The sequence below is a fragment of the Marmota flaviventris genome, chromosome 12, assembly GCF_047511675.1.
Source record: "Marmota flaviventris isolate mMarFla1 chromosome 12, mMarFla1.hap1, whole genome shotgun sequence".
In the NCBI taxonomy this organism is placed as follows: domain Eukaryota; kingdom Metazoa; phylum Chordata; class Mammalia; order Rodentia; family Sciuridae; genus Marmota; species Marmota flaviventris.
Genome location: NC_092509.1, coordinates 69,877,815 through 69,902,947, shown reverse-complemented (window position 1 = coordinate 69,902,947; position 25,133 = coordinate 69,877,815). Strand labels below are relative to the sequence as shown.

The following is a 25,133-nucleotide window of genomic DNA, read 5'->3' as shown; positions in this document are numbered from 1 at the left end:
CTACAAAAAAAAAAAAAAAAAAAAATTTAAAAGAGGCCCAAAGATAACAGAACAGCTTTAAAGTTGCTGAAAGAAAAACACAGTCAACCCAGAATTCTATATTGAGAAAAACTTCAAAAATGAAGACAAAATAAAGATATTTCCAAGCACAAAAGCTGAGATAATTCATCACCAGCAGTCCTGCACTATAATGCATGATAAAGACAATCCTGGGAAACACAGGGAAACAACCATGTGGTAACTGATGTATGAGAAATAACTATCATAAGAAATAAAATCACCAGAAATGCTAAACAGGTGGGTAAGTATAAGAAGCTATTTATAATTTTAACTCCTAAGGTCTATACAATATTGTCAAATTTATAATCTGTAGGAAAGAACAAAGAAATAACACACAAAAAATTAGACAACTAGACAAAAGAAAGATGGGAGAAGCAAATTCAAGCATATCAATAATCACATTAAATGTAAATGGACTGAACACTCAAAAGGCAGAGGGCTGGGATATAGCTCAGTTGGTAGAGTGCTTGCCTTGCATGCCCAAGGCCCTGGGTTCAATCCCTAGCACCACAAAAAAAAAAAAAAAAAGACAGAGATTGTTTGCCTAAACTAAAAAACAAGACCTAACTACATGGAATAAAAACATGAACTTAAATACAGAGTATCTGCTCATAATTGTTTTCATTTTTCCTTATGTAAAAGCAGGAACAGCACAGAACTATCAAAGTATTCTATCAAAGACAATCATTCTTTACTGCTATAAATATGCATCAAGCACCAATTCTATATGCAAGACTTCGTACTAGGTGCTTCAGAAAGATATCAATAGAAGAGCATTAATGGACTCTGCTACCAGCTGCTTCAGAATTCAGAGAGACATGAGGATGTCAAATGGGCAGAAGGTTAAATCAACAATGATTTTTGTGAAGGTTTTCACATTAGTCCTGAGCCTATGGCAAATAGGAGAATTCTGAGGAGAAAAAAAATCACTCTTCATTTTTCATTTATTTTCTGAACTGAAAGAGCAGATATACAGCCCACGGGTTAAGAGCATGAGATTTTAAATCCATTTTAGTACATTTTAGTCCCCAGTCCCAGCTCTGCAATCCTGAATATTAATATTCCTAAAGCCTCACTTTCTTCATTTGAAAAGTGAATAATCATTTCAATTTTATAGGATTTTTGAGAGAAGTAAATGAGAAATTGCTGCAGAACATATTATAATGTCTGTTCAATGGTAGTAATTACTGTTACTGAAGGAACTGAATGTACCCTCTACCCCACAAAAGATGAGTCCCTTAATGAGGAAGATGACAAAAATGAAGAGCAGAGAACTACAATCTCTTAATAACAAGGAACTAGAAAAATTACATGCTGCAAATTAAACGGCAGTGAGGCAGGACACATAGTCGGCATGTAACATCTTCATATCTGTTAAATGAGTAAAGAACCTAAACAACAGATAAACTTAGTCTTGCAATGCTAATGCAATTTGTCAGAGAATACCAGCACATGTCAGGCATGTAAAACTATGAACCAATTAGTATTCCTTTCTATTTCTAGCAAAGTACTTTAGAAAGTTTTTACTTGACACAGAAGCACAAATTCCCAGAAGTGTCAAGGAAGCCCCTTTAGGAATAGCTTACTGTAGGCACTGGAAGTGTCCTCTATCTATAAAGAGATCAGGGAACTGAGAATCAAGGAAATCACTGGAGCAAGCTGAGAACTAAGCCACCAAGGTACACAGTAGCTCAAGCTGTCCAGTTGTTTCTCAATTTCTCTCATTCCATTTTTGCTCCAATCTAAACTCTGTCAATTTCTGCTCCCTCTCAGCTTTGCTATCTGCCTTCTTTCCACGTTCCCTCAGGATCCTGCTCCACTTTACCATGTAAGTCCTCTTCCCTGAGTCTTACATTCAAACCCTCCCCCAGAGTGTCCTGTATAGGGTGTGCCAATGGACGCTTCAGGAGACTCTGTCCTTCTTCATGTCCAGCCTATAAATGGTTTCCCCTGGCTTGGCAGGTTGGTGCAGCTGGGCTGCAGGGCCACAGGACCCAAAGCACGGCAGCATTTCCAGCTTCCATAATTCAGGTGGGATCACAGGTATATGTTCAAAACCTGACGAGTGGAAACACATTCAGGGTCATTAGTTGCTCATAACTGCAGCGGCAACAATTACCAGCTCACTACATTTTACTGGGGCTTGGAAAGATCCTTAGATAAAACTGAAGGAAGTCTAAAGTGACTGATGAGGTCTATAACATCTGAACTGAAGTTTTAAGAGTCCATAGGAAACAAAAAGGCCATCTGGCCCAACCCCACTCGTGCACAGCAGTTCAGGATCCAGTCAGTAATTGGCAGAATCAGATGAGAGTCCTGGAGGCCTAGCTCCTAGCCCAAATGCTCTTTCCCACAACACAGTGAGCATTAGTATTAAAATTCTAGTTGCTAATGATGATAAAAGAAGATCTGATTGAAGACTAACTTTTTTTTTTTTTTTTGGTACTGAGTACTGAACCCAGGGGAGCTTAACCACTGAGTCACATCCCCAGCCCTTTTTATATTTTATTTAGAGTCAAGGCTTTCTTGAGTTGCTAAAATGCTGAGGCTGGCTTAGAACTCGCAATCCTCCTCCCTCAGCCTCCTGAGCCATTAGAATTACAGGTGTGCACCACCGCACCAGCTGAGCCTTTAACTTTCTAACAAGTAGAGAAGCCGGGGCATCTTTAAGGCAAACTGTATATTACATTCAGGCTGAACAATATAATGAACAATAAATGGCATTTGTGGGCAGGTGTCCACTCTGCTATAAGTCATATAAAAATTATTTGAAATGTCTTGCCTTTATGATACCTGTGGCTAGGAAAAGGGATGAAATTTTAAAAATTCTAAAAGCACCAATTTAGGGTGTGAACAAAAGGTCACTTATGACCCTATCACTTAGGTTTGTCTGGCAGAGGTACTTGGACAAATTACTCCTGTGGGAACACTAACCACACGTCCTCTTCTTTACTCACAAAAGCCAAGGTTAGCTTTTTTGTTTGTTTGTTTAGTTGTTTAGTTGTAAGTGAACACAATACTTTTATTTATTTATATGTGGTGCTGAGGATCAAACCCAGTGCCTCACACATGCTAGGTAAGCGCTCTACCGCTGAGCCACAACCCCAACCCCAAGGTTAGCTTCTTTACAGGCCTCTTCTTAGCCCACTAATAGGCCTGTGATGTAAATAAAAGCTGTAAAACTACTTATCAACCACACATGCTAAATGTAACACTCCAATTCTAAAATTAGACAGCATTACATTTTACTTAAAAAAAAAAAAAAAGTACGAGATATTTGACAAAATGTCCCTGCACTCTGCAGGGAGAAAAATCGAATACTGGCTTTTTTGCGTCAAGCTGGATGAATATGTTTTAAAAGTACACATCCTTCTTCGTAGTTAAGCACCCCTGGATTTAATCCCCAGTATCAAAAAAAAAAAAAAAAAAAAAAGAAAAAGAAAAACGTATACATCTTTGGGGGTGGGGAGGCACAGTGGTACATGCTTCTAATCCCAGCAGCTCGGGAGGCTGAGGCAGGAGGTCTCAAGTTTAAAGCCAGCCTTAGCAACTTAGTGAGATCCTGTCTCAAAATAAATAATACAAAAGGCTGGGGATGTGACTAAGTTGTTACGTGTCCCTGAGTTCAACCTCCAGTACCAAAAAAAATTAATAAAATCCTGGAAAACCCAAACGCACCCCAGAATGAAAGCCAGGCCATTAAAGGGATCTGTGATGGGCAATTCAGATTCTGGAAGAAATAGGGGACTTTTATTCAGAGGAAGGGACCTAGCTGGTTGTTCACAAAAGCCCCGTGAAATCACCTTGCAGAGAAAACTGAGTTGAGATAGATTCTGGATTCTTGTCTGTCCTTTTTCCTTTTTAGTAATGTGACAATGCTGGGTTTTATTTTTTAAGTTATAAATTTGCATACCATAAAATTCACCTTTTGGAAAGTGAATAGATTGAGTAGTTTTTAGCATATTCACAAGGTGTGCAATTATCCCCACTATCTAATTACATACCATTCTTACTACCCAAAAAGAGGGACCACCAATGGTCACTCCCCCTCTCACTAGTGCCTGGCAACTACTCATCTACCTTCTATCTCTACCAATTAATTTGCTTATTCTGGAGACTTCATAAAGAGAATGATACATGTGCCCTTCAGCTAGGAAAAGACATAGAATTCTTTCACTTAATATACTCTCTTTAAGACTCATCCATCAGGCTCGGATTGTGGCTCAGTGGCAGAGCGCTTGCCTAGCATGTGTGAGGCCCTGGGTTCGATCCTCAGCACCACATAAAGATAAATAAATAAAATAAAGGTATTGTGTTCATCTATAACTATAAAATTTTTTTTTAAATAAGAATCATCCATGTGGTAAACAAGTATCAGTTTCTTCATTTCTTTTCATGGTCAAATAATCTGCTGTTGCATAAAGATACCATTTCATTAATCCAGTCATCAGCTGATGGTCACCTGGGATATTTCCACCGTTGAGCTATTATGAATGCTGCAGCCGTGAACATACATGAGCAAGGTAGTATGTGGACACGAGTTTTCCCTTCCCTTGAATACAACACAGAGGAGTGGAACTGCCAAGTGCTATAGTTTGGATCTTAAATGTCCCCCAAAAGGTCTACATATTGATAGCAAGCTCCCCAGTGTGGCATTATTAGGAGATGGTAGGAACTTTAAGGGGCAGGGGGGATGCTACTTGGAGGTCATCAGGTCATTGGAGGTGTGCCTTGAAGGGCATTGTGAGACCCTGGCTCCTGCCTCCTCCTCTTTCTCTCTCTTCCCCTCCACAAGGCAACCAGATTTCCTCTGTCATGTGCTCCCACCACGATTCACTGCCTCACCATACATCCAAAAGCCACAGGGCTGACTGGTCATGAACTGAAAGCTCCCAAATGTGAACCAAAATAAACCTTTTCTCTTTGTAAGATAGTTCATCTCGGGTATTTGTTACAGTGACAGAAAGTTGACTAATACACTCATAACTATTTTTCAACGTTAGAGAAATGGCTGGGCTATTTTCCACAGCAACTACACCATTTCACATTCCCACCATCAATGTTTGGGGGTTCTGATGTCTCTACATCCTCCCCAAATTCATTATCATGCATCTTTTTTATGATAGTCATCCCAGTGGGCATGAGGCAGTAGGTACTTTGTTATGGTTTACATGTGCGTTTCCTTGACCACTAATGTTGTTAGTCATCTTTTAAAGCATTTGTTGGTCATTTGTGCCTCTTCTTTAGAGAAGCATCTATTTAGAGTCTTTGACCATTTTTTGATTGGGTTATCTATATTTTATTATTGTGTTGTAAGAGCGCTTTATATATTCTAAATACAAGTCCCTTAACAGATACATGACTTGCAAATATTTTCCACCATTCTGAAGGCTGTCTGATTTTGGTAAGGTCCAATTTATCTATTTTTCTTCGGTTTGCTTATCTTTGTCTATTCTATTATACACAGTTGTTTCCATGGAGAACTGATTATAACGACTAATAAGACAAATGTTTTCCGCAATTTGATTACATCTTTGACATAATCAGTTTATTAACTTAACTGCTTATTCAATTAGCATCCCTAGTGTCATTTCTCCCTTTGGAAAGAGTAAGAACTGGTGCTGGCGCCCTCAATAAAGAGGAAATGAACAGTCTGAAGTTTTTACCAAGTCCCGTGACTCTGCCCCTGGAGACCTCTCAAGGACAGAACTCAGCCCTCATGCTGTCCCATCAGGCTTGCAGCTCTCGTCACCACCGGGCCACCTCCATCCAAATGCCCCACTTCAACCAAAGCTCAAACTTCAGGATACGGACAACAAACACCTTCTCTTCTGAGCCACCAACTATTCCAGTCTCTTCCAGACCCTCAACTCTGTACCACAACACTCTCCATTCACCTGTCCTCAAACCTCAGACTGATTCTTCCTTCTCCCCTCCCCCATATCAAAGCAGCCTCTCATACCAACCTCCGATGTGACATAGCTGTCTCTCTTCACCTTCTTCACCTTCTTCCTTAAATCCCACTTCACTCCTCTTACTGTCCCTGCTTCCTAAAGTCCAAGCCAACACTCAGACCTCAACAATCTGACCCAGACTATCCCTCCTGCCTCATCTCCCTCGACTTCCCTTACCCACACTCTGCTGTGCCACCTACTGTCTCTAAAGCATCCTATTTCTATTTCTGCCTCTACTCTGTCCTTCATGCCATCCCCACTCCCTGGCCAGGCCCTTCTTTTTCCCCTACATGTCACTACCCTTCCTTCACAAGCCACCCTCCTCCTTCACTCGGAAGCTCTCTGCCATTGTTTGGCCACGCACATTCACTCATCCATTCTAGCTGTTCCTGTAGGAGACACTTCCCTGCTAATCCCTACCACCCAAGCCCAAAGCACAGACAGGTACTGGTAGGTTCAGTGGCCTCTACACCAGGTGCTAGGGTTAGAACAGGAGAGGAAATGTAAAACGTCTGCACCTGGCACAACTCGACAATTAAGAGAATCGTACTCAGTGAGTGTGGGTTCTCAATTGTGCTGCATAGGAAACCACAACCAGGGAGAAAAGGACCTCACTGGAGAGGCCACAGAAGGCTGAGGAGGAGGGACAGCTTCTTTGGGCAGCCAGCCTTCTCTGCGTGGCCTGACTTCTTGCAGGTAAGCCACACCTCACTCATCTTTGGGGGCATTAGCACTTGGCCCAAGAAATGAAGAAGCCCATGAGTGACTGCTAAAGCCAGAAGCAATAGCATCTGGGAATAATGAGCCACGTCAGAACACCAGGGAGACAGCAGGGGCTGGGCAACTCAAGACCTGTCCCTCGTTAGCTTTGAGCACGTTATTTGACCTGGGTGCTTTGGGTTCTTCCTCTATAAACTAGGATGACCATTTCCCTCACAGAGTGGCTGCGAAGGTGATATGTCATCTATTCTATTATACACAATTGTTTCCATGGAGAAGATATAATTAATCAGGGAGAACAGTCTGAAATCTCTGAATATTAGTTTCCTATTGTTTGTATATTAATTACATATTGTCCGTTCTACTATCATACACAGCTGTTTCCATGGAGAAGTAGATATAAAAAGCATCCCAAAACTCATGGCTATTGTCATTGTATTATTAGAAGACTCAAGGGACAGGAAATGAACTATAAGAGTTGTATACAGGGTCTTCAAATTCAGGCCTGATCACTAATGAGATCAGCCAAATGGACCCTTAAGAAGTGAGTCATCTCTGGGTCTGGAAAGGAGACACACCCAGCGGGGGTTGTCCAAAAACAGGAAAGCTCGTGCCAGTTCACAGAACTACTTGATCTGCCCTGTGTGGCTTCCTGCTCTGACCTCAGGCTCTGAGGCCAAAGAGACGCTGAGGTCCAAGGTCATCATGACCATTTCCTAACGGACCTGGGCATTTTTCTATGAAAGGAAACACAAAAGCAAGCCTCATCTTCCCAAGTTTGGCTTCCTTCCCACCTTCCTCCCGTCTCCACGTATCCTCTTCTGACTGGGGGCAAATGAGTAGTGCAGAATAAGGACCCCCAAAGACGTCACAGCCTTTTAAAATTAAATGGCAAAGGAGAATTAAGGCACCAGGTAGGATTACGGTTGCTAAACAACAGACTTTTTTTTTCCTAAATTTTTTTAGTTGTAGATGGAAACAATGTCTTTCTTTCTTTCTTTCTTTCTTTATTTTTATGTGGTGCTGAGATTCGAACCCAGTGCCTCATGCGTGCGAGGCAAGTGCTCTACCACCAAGCCACAGCCCCAGCCCCAAATCAACAGACTTTAAAACAGAAATTTTCCTGGATGATCCAGGTGACCCACCATGATCACAAGGACTCTTCCAACATGGAGAAGGGTGTCAGAAAAGTCAGGGTGACAGGATGGGACAAAGACTCGGCTGGCCACTACTTGTTCTGAAGGGAAGAAGGGGCCATGAGCCACGGAACATAGGAAGTCTCCAGAAGCTGGAAAGGGCACAATGTTGTCTCCTGTTGATTCTCGTCTAGAACTTTCAAAAAATAAATCGGGCCTGCTGATGCCTTAATTTACCTCAGTGACACCCATTTTGGATTCCTGACCTCCAAAACTATAAGGTAATCAACTAATAATGCTGGGGGTTTTGCCTGTGTTTTGGTTTTTGTTTTTTGGTACTGGGGAATGGGTGCTCGACCACTGAGCTACCTCCCCAGTCCTTTTTATTCTTTTATTTTGAGACAGAGTCTTCCTAAATTGTCAAGGCTGCACTCAAACTTGCAATTCTCTACCTCAGCCTCCTGAGTAGCTGGGATTTGGGGTATGTACCACCGTGCCCCTGTAAACTAATTTGTCTTTAAGCCAGTAAAGCTGTGGTAATATATAAATAGGAAACTGATACACAGAGATTTCAAACTATTCTCCTTGAAGTCTTAGGGCTCTGGCCACAGTGCCTACGGTCAAAGTGGGAGGCAATCTCACCTCTACCTTTTACATACTGGGCTCTAATCAAAGGACACTTAGAATGTTGTCTTAAAGCCACAGGTCAGAAGGACAAGGTGGCCCCATAGGCGCCCAGCACTCACATGATCCTCCATAAAGAGGAGCAAAAGCAACAGGAGCCCAGCTGTGTTTTGAAGTGAATGATCACGGAAGAACACAGCAAGAGGGACACTAGAACTTGGTAGGATCGAGATCTAGGATAATGACACAGGAAGAAAAACAAAATACGCCAGCAGCTGCCACCATACAATCCCAGGGGCAAGTATTTCCTCTTCAGGGGCATCAGGGAAGGAGAGTCCCAGTTAACTCTCTCAGTGTGAGGCAGGCAGTACTAGTTACTGGAAAGTTCCGCAATCCTTATCTAAGCAGCTTGCAGTCCACTTAGATAAATAACCTGAAGTCTACACAGCAGCCTTGCTTTGGAGGAGGATGTCACATCACCTCCCAGTGAACCCCCAGGGGGCTGTAGCCAGGGCCATCTTCAAGCAGGGAGCTACTGTCTGAGTTTGGAGTGCTCTAAATGGGAGAAAGCCCTACATATTCCCACCTCCGGGACCCCACCGGCAGCTCACTGCACTGGCTTGAGGGGTAGTTGTCTCGAGAACCCAGTGTGGCCCAGCAAATAGAGTGACTGTGACCCTTGCTGTGCCCTGCACATAGGAGATGGAGGGGGCAGCATGGAAGGGAATGGAGAGTGTCAGCCTCAAGAACCAGGCGATCTGGGAGCAGAGACCAGCAGCATGGCCAGCTGAGTGTGAACTTGGGCCAACACCAGGATTGTAAGGCAGGGAGCCCTCCAGTCCTGCAGCCCCTCCTCACACAGAATGGTTTCTGATACAGCAGGAAGGGCCCCCGCTGCTGCCCTGCCCACAGGACTGTGCTGAAGGTGCCTTGAGCAGCTCTGTAACCCCAGCTGTCACCTGACTCCAGGTGCACGCTGCCAAAGGGGGACCCTGAGAGAACTTTGCCCATTTCTAGCCAAGGTCCCACTCACAGGCAGCCATTGCCACCAAGAGCAGGAGAGGGGAACACCATGCTTCCCACTGCTGTCCTGCCCCCACATGCACCTTGTCTGACCACACCGCTGTCCTGACTGGGTGTGGGTGCCACGGAGGAGGTCCTGCAGTTCTCACAGCCTCTCTCTGGGCAGTGTCTGGACCCACACCAATGACTGTCAGAAGACAGTGCTTAGGGCCCTCACCACTGCCAGGGACGCCAATGCCAGAGGCCCTTACGGTAGGAGAGAGGGCATCACCAATGCCAGAAACCCCCATCACCTGACAGGGGCCACCACTGTCCAGAGACTGCACCTGACATTGTGGAGCCACCAAAGAACAGCCACACAGTCAGCACCCGCCTGGCTGAATTGCTAAAATGTCACTACTCTTGCATGGCCCACAGGGAAAGGGGTCTCTCCAACTCCATCACAATACATACTGTGCCCAAACTCAGTACATACCCAAAGAAGCTGTATGGAGACTGCATTTGAATTGAAGCTAGATTCAAAACCAACACCTCACAAACTGACACCCCAAAGCACACCGTCAACTGTGTGATTACTAAGGTTAGCCCATGACTGTGGTAGAAACACCTGACGCACCACATGCACAAGTCTCAAGGCAGGAGCACAAGAAATGAGGGGAAAAAAGGGGGGAGGGGGATGTGACACTTCCAAAAAACCATAACAACTTTCTACCAATAAATTCCAAAGAAATCAATAGTTCTTTCAAACTATCCATAGAATTGAAAGAGGGGGAACCCTTCTGAATTCACTGAGTCCAGCATTACAGTGTTATCCAAATTAGGGAAGGACAATAAACAAAACTAGAGACCAATACCCGAGATGTGCACAAGATTCTCAACAAAATCCTAGCAAACAGAATTCAACCAGGACTTCCAAAAGATCATTTACCATGACCAGAGCTGTTTCATTCCAGGAATTCAGGGATGGTTTGACAGATACAAATCAATGAATACAACTCATCATATCAACTGAATGAAGTCTATAATCACATCAGTTCAATAGATACAGAAAAACAGCTGATAAACTTCAATATCCCTCCATGATAAAAGTCCTGAACAAATTAGGTATAGAGATGGTAACTCAACATAAGAAAGGCTACATGTAACAGACCCATAGTGAATACCATCCTGAATGGGAAAAAATGGAAAGCACTTCCTCTAAGACCAGGAACAAGAGAGGATGCTACTCCTACTGTTCTAATTTAATATAGAACTAGAAGTTTTAGCCAGAGCAATTAGGCAGGAGAAAGAGATAAAAGGCATACAAACAAGAAAAAACTAAAACAGGTCTACCCTATGGTCCCACTATTCACTTTTGGGTTTATACCCTAAAGAAATGAAATCAGCGTACCAAAGAGATACCTGCATGTCCATGTTCATGGTGGCACTATTCAGAAAGAGAATTACTGCATGGCCTCTCTCATATGTGGAAACTACAAAAAGTCAGCTTGAAAGTAGAGCTTACTAGGAATTGGAAAGGGTGAGAGGAGTGGGTGGGACAGGAAGGGTGGTAGAAAGGGAGACTGGATTTGGTCAAGGCACACTCTGTGCATGTATGGAAATATCACACTGAACTACTTTAATACGTTCAGTTAATACATGCTCATAAAGAATAAAAATTTTTAAAACACTAGTCCAACTCCTGCCTCCAGCATGGAGAAGGTCATACACCAGCCGGCAGAGGTCAGTCAGCCCCTGTTCCCCAGGATCCTGTGGTGACCTCAACCTGCAGCCAGAGACTGCACCTGACATTGTGGAGCAGCTGCACCGTCTCCTGCAGGCTAGACCCCCAAGGCACTTGCAGGCATCTCTGATGTTGACTGCTGCTGAAGAACAGCCCCTACCTGGAACCAAAACCAATACACTCTATCCAGTGACACCTTAGGGCTCTTCTACAGGCCTAAGTCTTTCCCTATGAAAGCCACTTCATAAAACCAGAAGAGACAACAGCCCCACCAGATGCACAGATACCAATACAGGGAAACATGAATAAGCAAGGAGGCAAGATACCACCAAAGATCAGTTCTCCGGTCACTGACCACAAAGAAAAGTCAATTTATGAACTGCCTCAAAAGGAATTCCAAATTATGATCCTAAGAAAACTCAACAAGACAACACAGGTAGGCAATTCAGTGAAGTCAGTAAACTATTCAATTTTGTATAAGAAACCAGGTATCATTTAAAACAAACAAACAAAAAAACTTGGAGCTGAAGAACTCAATAAATAAAAAAAAAAAATTACAAGAGACAGTGCAAACAGCAGACTAGATCAAACAGAAGAAATAATTTCTGTACTTAAAGATATGTTTTTTGAAATAACTCTGGATGAAAAGGAAAAGAAAAAAGAACAAAGAAAGCCTCAGGACCCACAGAAAGCCATTAAGCAAACAAATATTCACATTGTGGAAATTCCTGAGTATGAGGGACGAAGCAAGGCATAGAAAGCATATTTAATGAAATAATAACTGAAAACTGCCCAAGTCTTGGGCATGCAAATCTGTCAAAAGACCCAAATTAGAGTCAATCCAAAGAGGTCCTCTTCGAAGAACACTATAAGCAACTGTCAACAGTCAAAGACTAAGAACTGTAACAGCAACAAGGGAAACTAAAGGTCAAGTCACATCTAAAGACACCCCGTTAGGATTACAGCAAATTTCTCAGCAGAACCCTTGCAGTCCCGGAAAAAATGGGATGATATGGTCAGAGTGCTGAAAGGCAAAACTGCCAGCCAAGACGACTAGGCTTGGTAAAGCTCTTCAGAAATGAAGGAGATACAAAATCCTTCCCAGAAAGAACTCACCACCACTAGCCTGACCTTGCAAGAAATACTTAAGGGACTGCTTCACACAGAAGTGAAGGGACAATAATTAGATCCATGAAAACATAAAAAAGTGCAAAACCTGCCAATAGAGATAAATACATGATCAAATTCAGCACACTCCTTACAATACAATATATAAACTTTCAAATCTTTAGGAGGAAGGTTAGAAGACAAAATGGTCAACAGAAACAATAGCTGCAAAAAGTTAAGGAATACACAATATAAAAAGATGGGAATTAAAGGCAAAGAAATTACAAATTGTAAGGGGGGGGAATAAAAATCTGTTTGTATGCAGCCAAAGTTATCAGTGTAAAACAGTCTTTTATGAGAGTATTTATGTAAGTCTCAAAAGTAACCACAGACATACACACACAAAAAAAGTATAGCCAATACAAAAATGAGAAAGAAAATGAAACCAAACCTTATCACTAAAGAAAACTTCAAAGAAGAAACAAAAGACCTAGAAAACAATGAACAAAATGTCAGGAGGTAAGTCCGTATCTCTCAATAATATCTGGAATGTAAATGGAGTAAATTCTCTAAGACACAGAATGAATCAATGGATTAAAAAAAACTTCAACTACATGTTGCCTAAAATAGACTTTACCTGTTTAAATAAATAAATAAATCCCACAGAGACTGAAAGTGAAAGGCTGGGGCTAGGGATATGGCTCAGTTAGTAGAGTGCTCGCCTTACATGCACAAGGTTCTGGGTTCAATCCCCAGCACCACAAAAAAAAAATTAAAGTGAAGGGATGGAAAAAGATTCCATACAAACCAAAAAAAAAAAAGCAGGAGTAGCTATATTTATCAGATTTCACAGACTTCATATCAAAAACTAAAAAGAAGGTCATTATACAATCATGTAGTTAATTCAGCAAAAGGATATAACAAATATGTGTGTCTGTGTGTGTATCCAACATAAGGGTAAATATATACAGCAAACGTTATTAGATTTGAAGGAAGAAATGCAGTGCTGTACAATAATAGTAGGGGATTTCAACATCCCACTCTTTGCAATAGACAGATCATCCAGACAGAAAATCAACAAGAAACATTGCATTTACACCACACTCTAGACCAAATGGACCTAACAGACATTTCTAGAACATTCTGTACAACAGCTACGGAATACACATTCTTCTCAACAGCTTATGAAATACTCTCAAAGATGGCTCTTACGTTAGGCCACAAAACAAGTCTTAACAAATTTAAGAAGACCTACTCATTTCCAGTTTTTTTTTTTTTTTTTGATACCAAAGATTAAACTGATAGGCACTCGATCACTTAGCCACATCCCCAGCCCTATTTTAGAGACAGGGTCTCACTGAGTTGCTTAGAGCCTCACTGAGTTGCTGAGGCTGGCTTTGAACTCGCGATCCTCCTGCCTCAGTCTCCTAAGCCGCTGGGATTACAGGTGTGCACCATTGCACCCAGCTTCAAGTATTATTTTTTACAATAATCTAAAACTGGAAATTAGTAACAGAGGGAACTTTGGAAATTTCACAAATGCATGGAAATGAAACCATATGCTCCTGGAGCAACCAATGGACCAAGAATAAAATTACAAAGGCAATTTAAAATTTTCTAGAGACAAATGAAAATGGAAACACAACACACCAAATCTGTGGGATAAAGCTAAAGAGGAAAGTTTTTAACATATACCTACCTCAAAAGTAGAAAAAATCCAAGTATACTGCTTCATGTTACTTCAAAAGACTAAAGGTACAAAAACTAACCTAATCCAAAACCAGGAGGAAAGAAATAACAGAGATCACAGCACAAATAAATAAAATAGACAACACTAAAGAAATAATCTAAAAAGATGAATTAAAAGAAAATTTGATTTTCTGAAAAGATAAACAAAAATCAATAAACCTTTAGCTAGACTAAGGGAAAAAAAGACTCAAAATCAGAGATCAAAAAAAAAAAAAAAAAGACAGTACAGCTGGATGTGGGGGCACATGCCTGTAATCCCAGATGCTCAGGAGGCTGAGGCAGAGGATCATAAGTTCAAAACCAGCATCAGCAACTTATCGAGAACCTGTGGCAAAATAAAAAGTAGAAAAGGGCTGGGGATGTGGCTCAGTGGTTAAGTGCTGTGGTTTCAATCCCCAGTACAAAAAAAAAAAAAAAAGGAGAAGATAGTATAACTGATACTACAAAAATATAAAGGATCATCACACACCACTATGAACAACTGTAATGTCAACAAATTGGAAAACCTTGAAAAGATGGACAAATTCCCAAACACAAAAAACCTACCAAGATTCAATCACGAAAAAATGCAAAGCCAGATCAATAACCAATAACGAAACTGAATCAGTAATGAAAATTTCAGATCCAGCTGGGCATGGTGGAAAAGTATATTAGAACAGCCATATGTAAAACAGTGTGGGGGTTCCTCAAAAAACTGAAAAGAAAATTACTACGTGATCCAGAAACACCACTAATGCATACACACACAAAGAAAATGAAATCATTGTGTCAGAGATATCTGGACTCCCATGCTTACACAGTAGCCAAAACTTGGAATCAATCTAAATGTCCAACGACAGATTAATAAAGAATAAGATGTGGTATATATCCGTAATGAAATACTATTCAGTTATTGAAAGAATGAGATCCATCATTTGTGACAATGTGGACAGATCTAGAAGACATTATGTTAAGTGAAAGAAGCCAGGCCCAGAAAAACAAATACCATATGATCTCACTCATATGTGGACTAAAATGGCTAACCTCACTAGGGATAGCAGGAACATATCCCAACATTGTAAAAGCTATCTATGCTAAGCCCCAGGCCAACGTCATTCTAAATGGAGAAAAAACTGAAAGCATTCCATCTAAAAACTGGAACAAGGCAGGGATGCCCTCTTTCACCACTTCTATTTAACACAGTTCTTGAAACACTGGCCAGAGCAATTAGACATGAAAGAAATTAAAGAGATACGGATAGGAAAAGAGGAACTCAAACTATCACTATTTGCTGACAACATGATTCTATACTTAGAGAATCCAAAAAATTCCACCAGAAAACTTCTAGAACTAATAAATGAATTCAGCAAAGTAGCAGGATATAAAATCAACACCCATAAATCAAAGGCATTTCTGTATATCAGTGACAAATCCCCTAAAAGAGAAACTGGGAAAACCACCACATTTACAATAGCCTCAAAAAAAATAAAATACTTGACAATCAACGAAAGAGGTGAAAGACCTCTACAATGAAAACTACAGATTGCTAAAAGAAGAAATTAAAGAAGACCTTAGAAGATGAAAAGATCTACCTGTTCTTGGATAGGCAGAATTAATATTGTCAAAATGACCACACTACCAAAAGCACTATGCAAATTTAATGCAATTCCAATCAAAATTCCAATGACATTCTTCATAGAAATAGAAAAGCAATCATGAAATTCATCTGGAAAAATAAGAGACCCAGAATAGCCAAAGCAATCCTTAGCAGGAAGAGTGAAGCAGGTGGCATCATTATACCAGACCTTAAACTATACTACAGAGCAATAATAACAAAACAGCATGATACTGGCACCAAAACAGACTTGTAGACCAATGGACCAGAATAGAGGACACAGAAACAAACCCACATAAATACAGTTATCTCATACTAGACAAAGGCACCAAAAACATATATTAGAGAAAAGATAGCCTCTTCAACAAATGGTGCTAGGAAAACTGGAAATCCATATGCAGTAAAATGAAATTAAGCCCCTATCTCTCACCATGCACAAAACACAACTCAAAGTGGATCAAGGACCTAGGAATTAGACTAGAGACCCTGCACCTAACAGAAGAAAAAGTAGGTCCAAATCTTCATCATGTCAGATTAGGCCCTGACTTCCTTAATAAGACTCTATAGTGCAATAAATAAAATCAAGAACCAATAAATGGGATAGATTCAAACTGAAAAGCTTCTCAGCAAAAGAAACAATCATTGAGGTGAAGAGAGAACCTACATCTTGGGAGCAAATTTTTACCACACACACATCAGATAGAGCACTAATCTCTAGGATACATAAAGAACTCAAAAAACTTACCAAAAAAAAAAAAACAGATAACCCAATCAATAAATGGGCCAAAGAATTGAACAGACACTTCTCAGAAGATGTACAATCAATCAACAAATATATGAAAAATGTTCAACATCTCTAGCAATTAGAGAAATGCAAATCAAAACTAAGATTTTATCTTACTCTAGTCAGAATGGCAGCTATTAAGAATACAAACAACAATAATTGTTGGCAAGGATGTGGGGGAAAAGGTACACTCATACATTGCTGGTGGAAATGCAAATTGGTACAACCAATCTGGAAGCAATATGGAGATTCTTTGGAAAACTGGAAATGGAATCAACATTTGACCCAGCTATCCCACTCCTCGGTTTATACCCAAAAGACTTAGAAACAGCATACTACAGTGACGCAGCCACATCAATGTTTATGGCAGCACAATTCACAATAGTTAAATTGTGGAATCAACCTAGATGACTATCAATTAGATGAATGGATAAAGAAACTGTGGTATACATACACAATGGAATATTACTCAGCATTAAAAAAGAATAAAATCATGGCACTTGCAGGTAAATGGATGGAGTTGGAGAATATCATGCTAAGTGAAGTAACCAATCCAAAAAAAACCAAAGACCGAGTGTTTTCTCTGATATGTGGATGCTGATCCATAATGGGGTTGGCAGAAGGGAACATATGAGGAATGGAAGAACTTCGATAGGCTAAAGGGGCGAGAGGGGAAGGGAGGGGACATGGGGGTACAAAAAATGATGAAATGAGATGGACATCATTACCCTAAGTACATGTATGAAGACACAAACGGTGTGATGCTCCTTTGTGTACAACCAGGGAAATGAAAACTTGTGCTCTATATGTGTATTATGAATTAAAAAGTATTCTGCTGTCATGTATAATAAATTAGAATAAATATATTTTTTAAAAAATAATAATAAATAAATAAAATGGCTAACCTCACAGAAGTAGAGAACAGAATAGAGATTACCAGAGATGAGGACAGGGAAAGTAGGGAGAGGTAGGTCAACAGGATACAAGTAGAAGAGGAATAACTTCCTGTGTCCTATTGCATAGCAGAGTGACTCTTAAGTTAACATTAATATGCTATGCACTCAAACAGCTAGAGAAGAGGGGTTTTTTTTTTTTTTTTTTTTGGTACTGGGACTTAAACTCAAGGGTGCTTAACCACTGAGCCACATCCCCAGCCCTTTTTTATATTTTATTTAGAGACAGGGTCTCACTGAGTTGCAAGTGCCTCACTAAGTTGCTGAGGCTGGCTTTGAACTCACGATTCTCCTAGGATTCTCCTATCTCAGCCTCCCGAGTTGCTGGAATTACCACACCTGGTGAGGGTTTTGTTTATATTTCGTTTCAATTTTTCTTCTTCTTTTGATACTGTGGATTGAACCCCTCAGGGGTGCTTTACCACTAAGATAGACTCTCAGTTCCCCCCCACCCCCTGTCCTTATTTTTTTTAATTTTTGAGACAGGGTCTCACTAAGTTGCCCAAGCTAGTCTCAAACTGGTGAACCTCCTCCCTCTGCCTTTGGAGTACATGGATCATGAGTGGAGTCACTTCTACCCCATTCAATAGAAGAGATTTTTTAATGCTCTACCTAAAAGAAATAGTAAATATGTATGAAGTGACATGCTAATAACTATGGTATGTTCATTATCATTTGTATACAGGTATTCAAACCTTACCTTGTAACTCATAAATATGCACAAATAAGTATCAATTAAAGAAAACCCCCAATCAGTATTGTGATGCATCCTGTAATCCCAGCTAGTCAGGAGGCTGAGGCAGGAGGATCACAAGTTCAAGGCCAGCCTGGGCAACTTAGCAAGACCCTGTGACAAAAATAAAATAAAAAGAGCTGATATGCAGCTCAGTGATAGAATACTTCCCTAGTGTGCGTGAGGCCTGGGATCATTCCCCAGTAATGCAAACGAAACAACACAAAAAAAAACCACTGGTAGAGTAGAAGCTTGGGGTCAGACAGAGCTCATTTCCGTCTGTTTACCAGCCATGTAATCTTCCCTTGCTTTACTTAATCTCCCTGAGGCTCAGAGAGATCTCAGGCCCTCATTTATAAAATAATAACCACCTCACAGGGTTGTTAAGAAAATTAAACGTGGCAATGGGTGTGACAGAAGCTGACACTGTGGAAGCAGTCAGGGGACATTAGCTGCGTTTCCAGCTTCCTTCCTACAACCGAACCACGGAATTCCACATTCCATTCTTCTCTCCCCAAAATACAGGAATCAAAGGAAGAAAACTCCACTTCCCCAACCCACCAAGAGGTGGGTCAGAGCCAAGGTGGTGAACAAAACAGACTCCTGCCTGCCCTCATGGAGTTTTAGTGTAGTGGAAGAGAGGGACGTGAGTCAAACAAACTACTCCAGTGGCAACAGCTGCAAAGGAGAGAAGGGATCTGGCCAGGAGGTGAGAGAAGCTCAAGGCTGATAAATGATTAGACATTAAATAGGTGAAGAAGGGAAGAGATTTCCAGAGAGAAGAAAAAAACAAAACAACAGAAAAGTCCTATGGTAGGAAGAAATGCAGAGCTATGGCATGGACAGATGAGTGTGTAGAATATACAGGTCTCTAGTTCATAGGCACCCTCTGGGCTGGAGGGGTAAACACGAGAGCCACATATGAGCAAGCAGTGACTGAAACAGGGGAACAGGCCTGGGGGAATCGACCACTAGAGAGAGAAGAGGGCCTACGACAAACATTTAACAGCCAAGAGCTGGAGGGTAGCTTCACAGGAGTCTGGAAGAAGCAGCCTAAGAGGTGTCACATCATGGAAGCTAAGGGAGGAGTCGACTGTGTGAAACCTAACTGTAAGGCACGGCTGTGAGGCTGAGGCTCCATGATTAACGGTGGTCCCTTCACCTTCTGAATACAGCCCCCATTGCTCTAAGGCTTCTTTCTTTTAAAAAAATGTTTTTTTCTCTCTTCTCCCCTCTCCGTCTCCCTAAAAAGATTAGGGAGACAGTGTTATCTTTTCTTCCCCAAGTTAACTGCCCTTGCACACACCCAATACAGGAAGGAGATGCCACCAGCTGAGGATGTGAGAAGTGAATATCTCCCAAATTAACAAGTGAATCCTAACTCGACATCAGGGCGCCCAGAGCATACCTGGAATGTAACCCTTAAAGAGTGTCTTTAAAACCCCCCTCCTGATTGGGAGAGTCAAAGCATTTGGGACAGAAGGCCCCTGTGCTTCTCCTTTGCTAACAAAGCAATAAACCTTCCTTTTCCTTTTTCTCAAAACCATGTCCTTATTATTAAATTGGCATTGGGGACAGGGAATGAGCTTTCAGTTACAGTAAGAGGCCACTGACTGACAGGACCCGGCTCACCCAGCTGGGCAGTAATACTGGAGAGGCCTTGATATCTAAGCACTGGGGGCCTATGAGATCTCCTGGAGGGGCCTGGGAAGTGACTGGCATATTACAAGCTCTCCTACCAGCAGCTTCCTGGGAGGAAGAATGGAAGAACAGACTCGAAACATCCGCCACTGAATCCAACGATCCAGCCTTGGGAAAGAGCAGATACCAGCCTAGACATATCCTCTGTCCTCTGTCATGCTGGTTAAATATGCATGGCTTTAGAACTAGGACAGGACAGTACTTGATCTGACACCAGGGTGCAGAACAGGGGCTCTCCCACTCCAATAGCTAGCAAGGCACCTGGACTAGGGCCTCTAGTGGGGGCCTCTAGTCGCAGCATCAGCCGCAGCATCAGCCGCAGCATCAGCACAGCTATTTTCCAACACTCCCACCCTCAGCACCCGTCCTACTTACCTGGCAAGACACCCGGACCTTGGACTTTGACTGTCTCCTTGTCCTGGTCGTCCGCCTGCTCTGAGTTCTCGACCACCTGTTCCAACTCTTCACTCAGCTAAGGGGAGAAGCAAAGCGGGTGAACAGGTTGGCTGCGTCCGCCTTGCTTTTCTAGACCAAAATAAGAAAGCAGAAGCTGCGACTCACTGAACTGTCACCAAAAACACCACATGATGTAGTGTGAACTACAAATCAGGAAAATAGAGTTCAGAAAACTCAAGGAACTTCCTGTCTTAGTTTCCTAGGACTTCCATAACAAAGTGCCACAAACTGAATGGCTTAAAACAACAGGACTATCTTCTCTCACATTTCTTGGAGGCTAGGAGTTTGATATCAAGATATTGGCAGGGTTGGTTCCTTCCAAGAGCTGTGGGGGGAAATATATCCCATACCTCTCTCCTAGCTTCTGATGATAGCCAGCAATCCTTGGCATTCATTCCTTGGCTTACAGATGAATCTGATTTCCAATCTCTACTCCATCTTCACAAGGTATTCTCCCTGAGTTTGTGTCTTCACGGGGTCATCTTGAAGGGCACTAGTCATGCAGGCTAGGGCCATATCCTACTTCAGTATGACCTTACCTTAACCCGAAATGACCTTATTTTCAAACAAGATCACAGTCTGAGGTACCCGGAGTTAGGACTTCAACATATCTTTTTTTGCGAAACACAATTCAACCCACCACACACGCCATGGCCATAAAGTTTGTGAAAGAAAAAGTTAGGAGTCAATCCAAGTTGGTCTAGTTCCAAAGCCCAAGTGCTCAACCTCTTCCTAAAGGAAGAGGAAGCGTGGCTTTGAGTCGGCTGAGAGAGAAAAGGGAACAGTGACTTTGCAGTCAGAGCTCTGTAGGACTCTGGCTGAAGTCCACTGACTTGGGCTGCAAATGGCAGAACCAAGTGGGAAGGGAAGTCCAGGTGACAGGCCAACCTCATCTCACTTCATCAGTGTTCTCACCTGTCAAAGGGGAGAAATTATATCTCTGAGAAGGACAGAAAGGATAACAGTGATAATCACCAGTCTCCATAAAATTAGGAGGGAGGGCAGGAGAGGTCAGAGTTGGGATGAGGAGCTATCACTGAATTGGGAGGCAGTGGGGTAGTTTTCCCAAGTGTCTTCTCAGGTACACAGTGTTAACACTTTCAAGGTACTTTAATTAAAAATTCACCTCCAGGAGACTTGCGTTTAAAAAAAAAAACTCATGCATCTGTTTCTCTTCCATCTCCTTTACCAAGCATACACCCCTGCCCTTTAGAATCAGGCAAAAACCTCCAATTTCAAGCCCTCCAATCACATTAAAAAAAAAAAAAAAAAAAAAAAAAGCAAAGTGAAAAAATAAAAAGGAGAGAGCTGTGAGGTTGGGGAAGACATCATGATATACAGGCCTCTATAGGAGCCCACAAAAGGGAACCCCAGAGTCTCACTGGCCAAAATGAGATGAGGTTGTTAGAACCAGGAAGCCTCAAAGTTTATGATCCCAGCTTCACCTGGATTCATCCTGACCCACATAGCAACATCCTCTTACCCAGTTCCCTTCTTGATACCTGCAGCCATAATAAGCCCACCTCCTTGCCTACCCCTTCCCTCAAAGCCAAAACTTCCTCTCAGCAAAGACACCTATCTCAGAGCTAGGTCCACTCAAATGATTCAGGCAAGAAAGATGCAAGTCATTATCTGGGCAATCTTCTTGGGACTTCAGAGTACCATCCACCATGGGAATGCCCCCAGTGAGCAACTGACTCACCTGTGGCCTTGCCCTTGCAAGTGGGATAACGTTCTATATGTTAATAAATATTTTATGAGCCCTGTTAGGTGAGGAGATACTGCAGACTATGTGTGGAGCCAGGATCCTGTTAAACCTGGACCCCAAAGTTCCCTAGAAGAAGGAACTACCGGTTATTCTCTGAGGACACTGAGCTCAGCACTTTCCATATACTAACTCATTTGTGAACAGTGAGTGTCCAGTATGACCAAAGCCTAAGTGGGTGAGGAGATAGTCAAAGTAATACATAAAAAGTTGAGCTGTACATGGTTTTGAATCCTTGCTGAGAAGTTTGGCCCGTTCTGGGTAGACCCAGCATCAGGGCTATGAAAGGAAAAGGCTCTGGGGTCAGGGAAGACCCTCAAAGCAAATGTGGAGAATATGAGACTGGAGAATGAGGGGGTAACACAATATCACACTCGGGTGATTAGAACAGACACAGGGACACAAACTGGAGGAAGAGTTGAGGATGTGGACCTGTGTAATCTTGACAAGTGAGAGGAGCACAGTGGAGGAGAATGGGAGAGGAAGATTACCAAAGATGACCAAGGTTCGGGTGGAGAGAGGAGAGCAGTTTCACCCACAGGCTTAAGAAGCCAGGAGGAAGAGTACTCTGAAGGAAAAGCTGGAGGCTCAGCTTGTACTCAGGACAGACAAGAGACAAAGAACTGGAGAAAGTGATCGTTAAAGTCGTGGGAGGAGGTGAGATTGAAGGGAGAGGAGCGAGAACAGCAAGGTCGGTGAAAGTACTTTTTTCAAAGTTAGGCGGCCACCAAAACAAGAGATAATGATCCCTGCCATTAACCAGCCACGGGGACCACGCGGCCTCGAGCTAAAGGAGAGCTGATGCCCAATGCGCATCTGAGCTCGCCGCGAAGAAGACGCACCCGATTCCACTTGTTGCAAAGAACCTCGCTTCGGTCGACTGGCCGCACTATGGACCGGGACCAAAGGGGCTTTAATCATTCACCTGCTGGTTACGGGTCGCGGCTCCAGGGACCCGACTCCATCCCCCGGCCAATCGACTGGCAGCATCCGGAGGAGACTGGCACCCGCGCCGCCACCCGGCTTCCTTCCTTCCTGCTGAGCAGCTCCTCTGCACCCCGGGACCCTCTGAGGACGCGCTCACCCCGCCCTTTGGCTGCACAGCCGGATGCCCCCACGCAGCCCGAGCCCCCCGGCACCCCACCCCCAGGATCCCGAGACCTCGCTCCTCCGCCTCACAAGAAACTCCCTTCCTTCCCCTGCTCCCTCGTACCTCCTGGTAGGATGTGGTGAGTTCCTGCCGGATCATGGCACTGACCAGGGCTAAGGTTCACCTGAGTCCGCGACAGCCCGGGAGATGCAGGGAGTGAGCACCGCAGCTGCAGTCTGGGGACCTGCCGGCTCCGCAGAGCCAGACCGGTTCGAAGCTGCGTCCCAGACACCCGGCGTGACGCGCTAGGCGCATGCGCCTCGCTCCTGCAGCCGCCCGGGCGGGCGAAGGAAGTGCAGGGAAATGTAGTTCTTGGCAGGGCGCCCCTCGCCACCCCTGGGAAACAGGAGCCCAAGTGTTTGGCTGGCCAAACCCCGGCCTTCGACGCGCGTGCCTCTTTGTCTCTCACTTCCTCTCTCTGTTGGAGGGGGAGGGTAAGTGGAACAAAGAGGCCAGATCAGATGGGTAGGACCGCCTAATCTATAATTGCAAGCGGAAGCTTGGTTCGGCAATAAATGTCTGGAAGAGCGCTTTGTATGTTACAAAGCATTCTCACTTTCTGCCCTTGATCCTTCAAGGGCCCCTCTAGGAGGAATATTTTTCTCCCTATTTTGCAGATGAGGAAACTGAGGTATCTTGTTTCAGAAAGGATGGAAGAAGAACAGTGTGATCAAGTGAAGATTATATATCCAAGAGTAGACTACAGAATTCATGTTCTTTCCATCATTCCTGAGGCACACACTTGGAGTCGGGAGTCCTAGTTCTTGTCCTTGCTCTGCCCCTCACCCTGTAATCTAGCAATGAACAGAACTCACCTGTTTCTGCCTCAGCACAACTGCTAAAACCTGCTCTGTTTCACTGGGCTTCATGGGAGCCAAGAGAGTTCGTGCAGTGAACACCCAGAGGTGTTATTCAACCACAGCAGAAGCAGGGAGCCCTAAATGTGGCAGAGAATTGGGTGTTGGCCCTATGGAGGGTGGACTTGAGGACCACCCACATCTCCCATGACTGGCTAGCTGGTCTGAGTGGCCACCCTGAGCTGCTTAGTGGTGAAGCAGATAGAGACTGCTTATTATGCCTTAGTGAATGCTGCTCTGTGTCCCGAGCAGCTACAGCTTTACAGCCCCCTCCACTCAGGCCACTGGGCCTCTTCCCTGCTGACAAGCACAGTAGCACCAACCACATCAGAGCATCCTGGGCCTCCTGAAGCTAGCAGTGGGAGGTCCCTTGCCTCTCATGATCAACCTGCTCAACCCCAGGACCTCTGCTCTTACATCTATTAAATGGGACAATATGTATAACACCCAACACATTGTAAGCACTCAACTGCACATTTGTTAAATGTGAATAGAACACTTAACACCAGTCATTTCACTTATCAATTAAAACAATCAACTAATTAAATCTTTTAGTGCATTCATGCAAAAGTGGTTGGTAGAACATGTCACACAATCATAAAATTTTAGACTGGAAGGAACTGAAGCAATCTATTTCAGTCCTATCGTACCTCTCTGCTCTTTGTTGGTATAACTAAACTGGGAAATGATGGTCTCCCTTATTTGAGGAGATTAACTGATTAATATAATTTTTAACATGGTTTTAAAAATAAAATGTGACGCAGAGTGTGGTGGCGCACCCCTGAAATCCCAATGGTTCTGCGGGTTGAGGCAGGAGGATCACAAGTTCAAAGCCAGCCTCAGCATGGTGAGGCCCTAAGCAACTCAGTGAAACCCTGTCTCTAAATAAAATACAAAATAGGGCTGGGAATATGGCTCATCAGTCGAGTGCCCCTGAGTTAAATCCCCAGTATCAAAAAATAAATAAAATGTGCCAGGCATTGGGGTATACAAATGAATGGTAGCCCAATATTCTTGCTTCTGTGGCTCTTCCATGCTAGTGTA

The 25,133-nt window shown here is 43.0% G+C and overlaps 1 protein-coding gene across 3 annotated transcripts in view; it reads right to left on the bottom strand.

Moving 5' to 3' along the window:
- The window catches only part of Pacc1 (proton activated chloride channel 1), a 39,767-nt gene extending 16,188 nt beyond the window's left edge, over positions 1-23,579 (bottom strand). Inside the window, exons 1-2 of one of the 3 annotated variants that reach the window (XM_034636188.2) lie at positions 23,296-23,579; positions 20,237-20,333 (exon numbers count right to left, since the gene is read on the bottom strand). In XM_034636188.2, the coding sequence (XP_034492079.2) occupies positions 20,237-20,333; positions 23,296-23,331 (133 nt within the window). In that variant the 5' untranslated portion in view covers positions 23,332-23,579. Of the gene's footprint in view, positions 1-20,236; positions 20,334-23,007; positions 23,026-23,295 lie in introns of those variants that run through there. The other 2 variants (XM_027934733.2, XM_071600096.1) reach the window with 2 other exon arrangements.
- Positions 23,580-25,133: the final 1,554 nt, after the last annotated feature.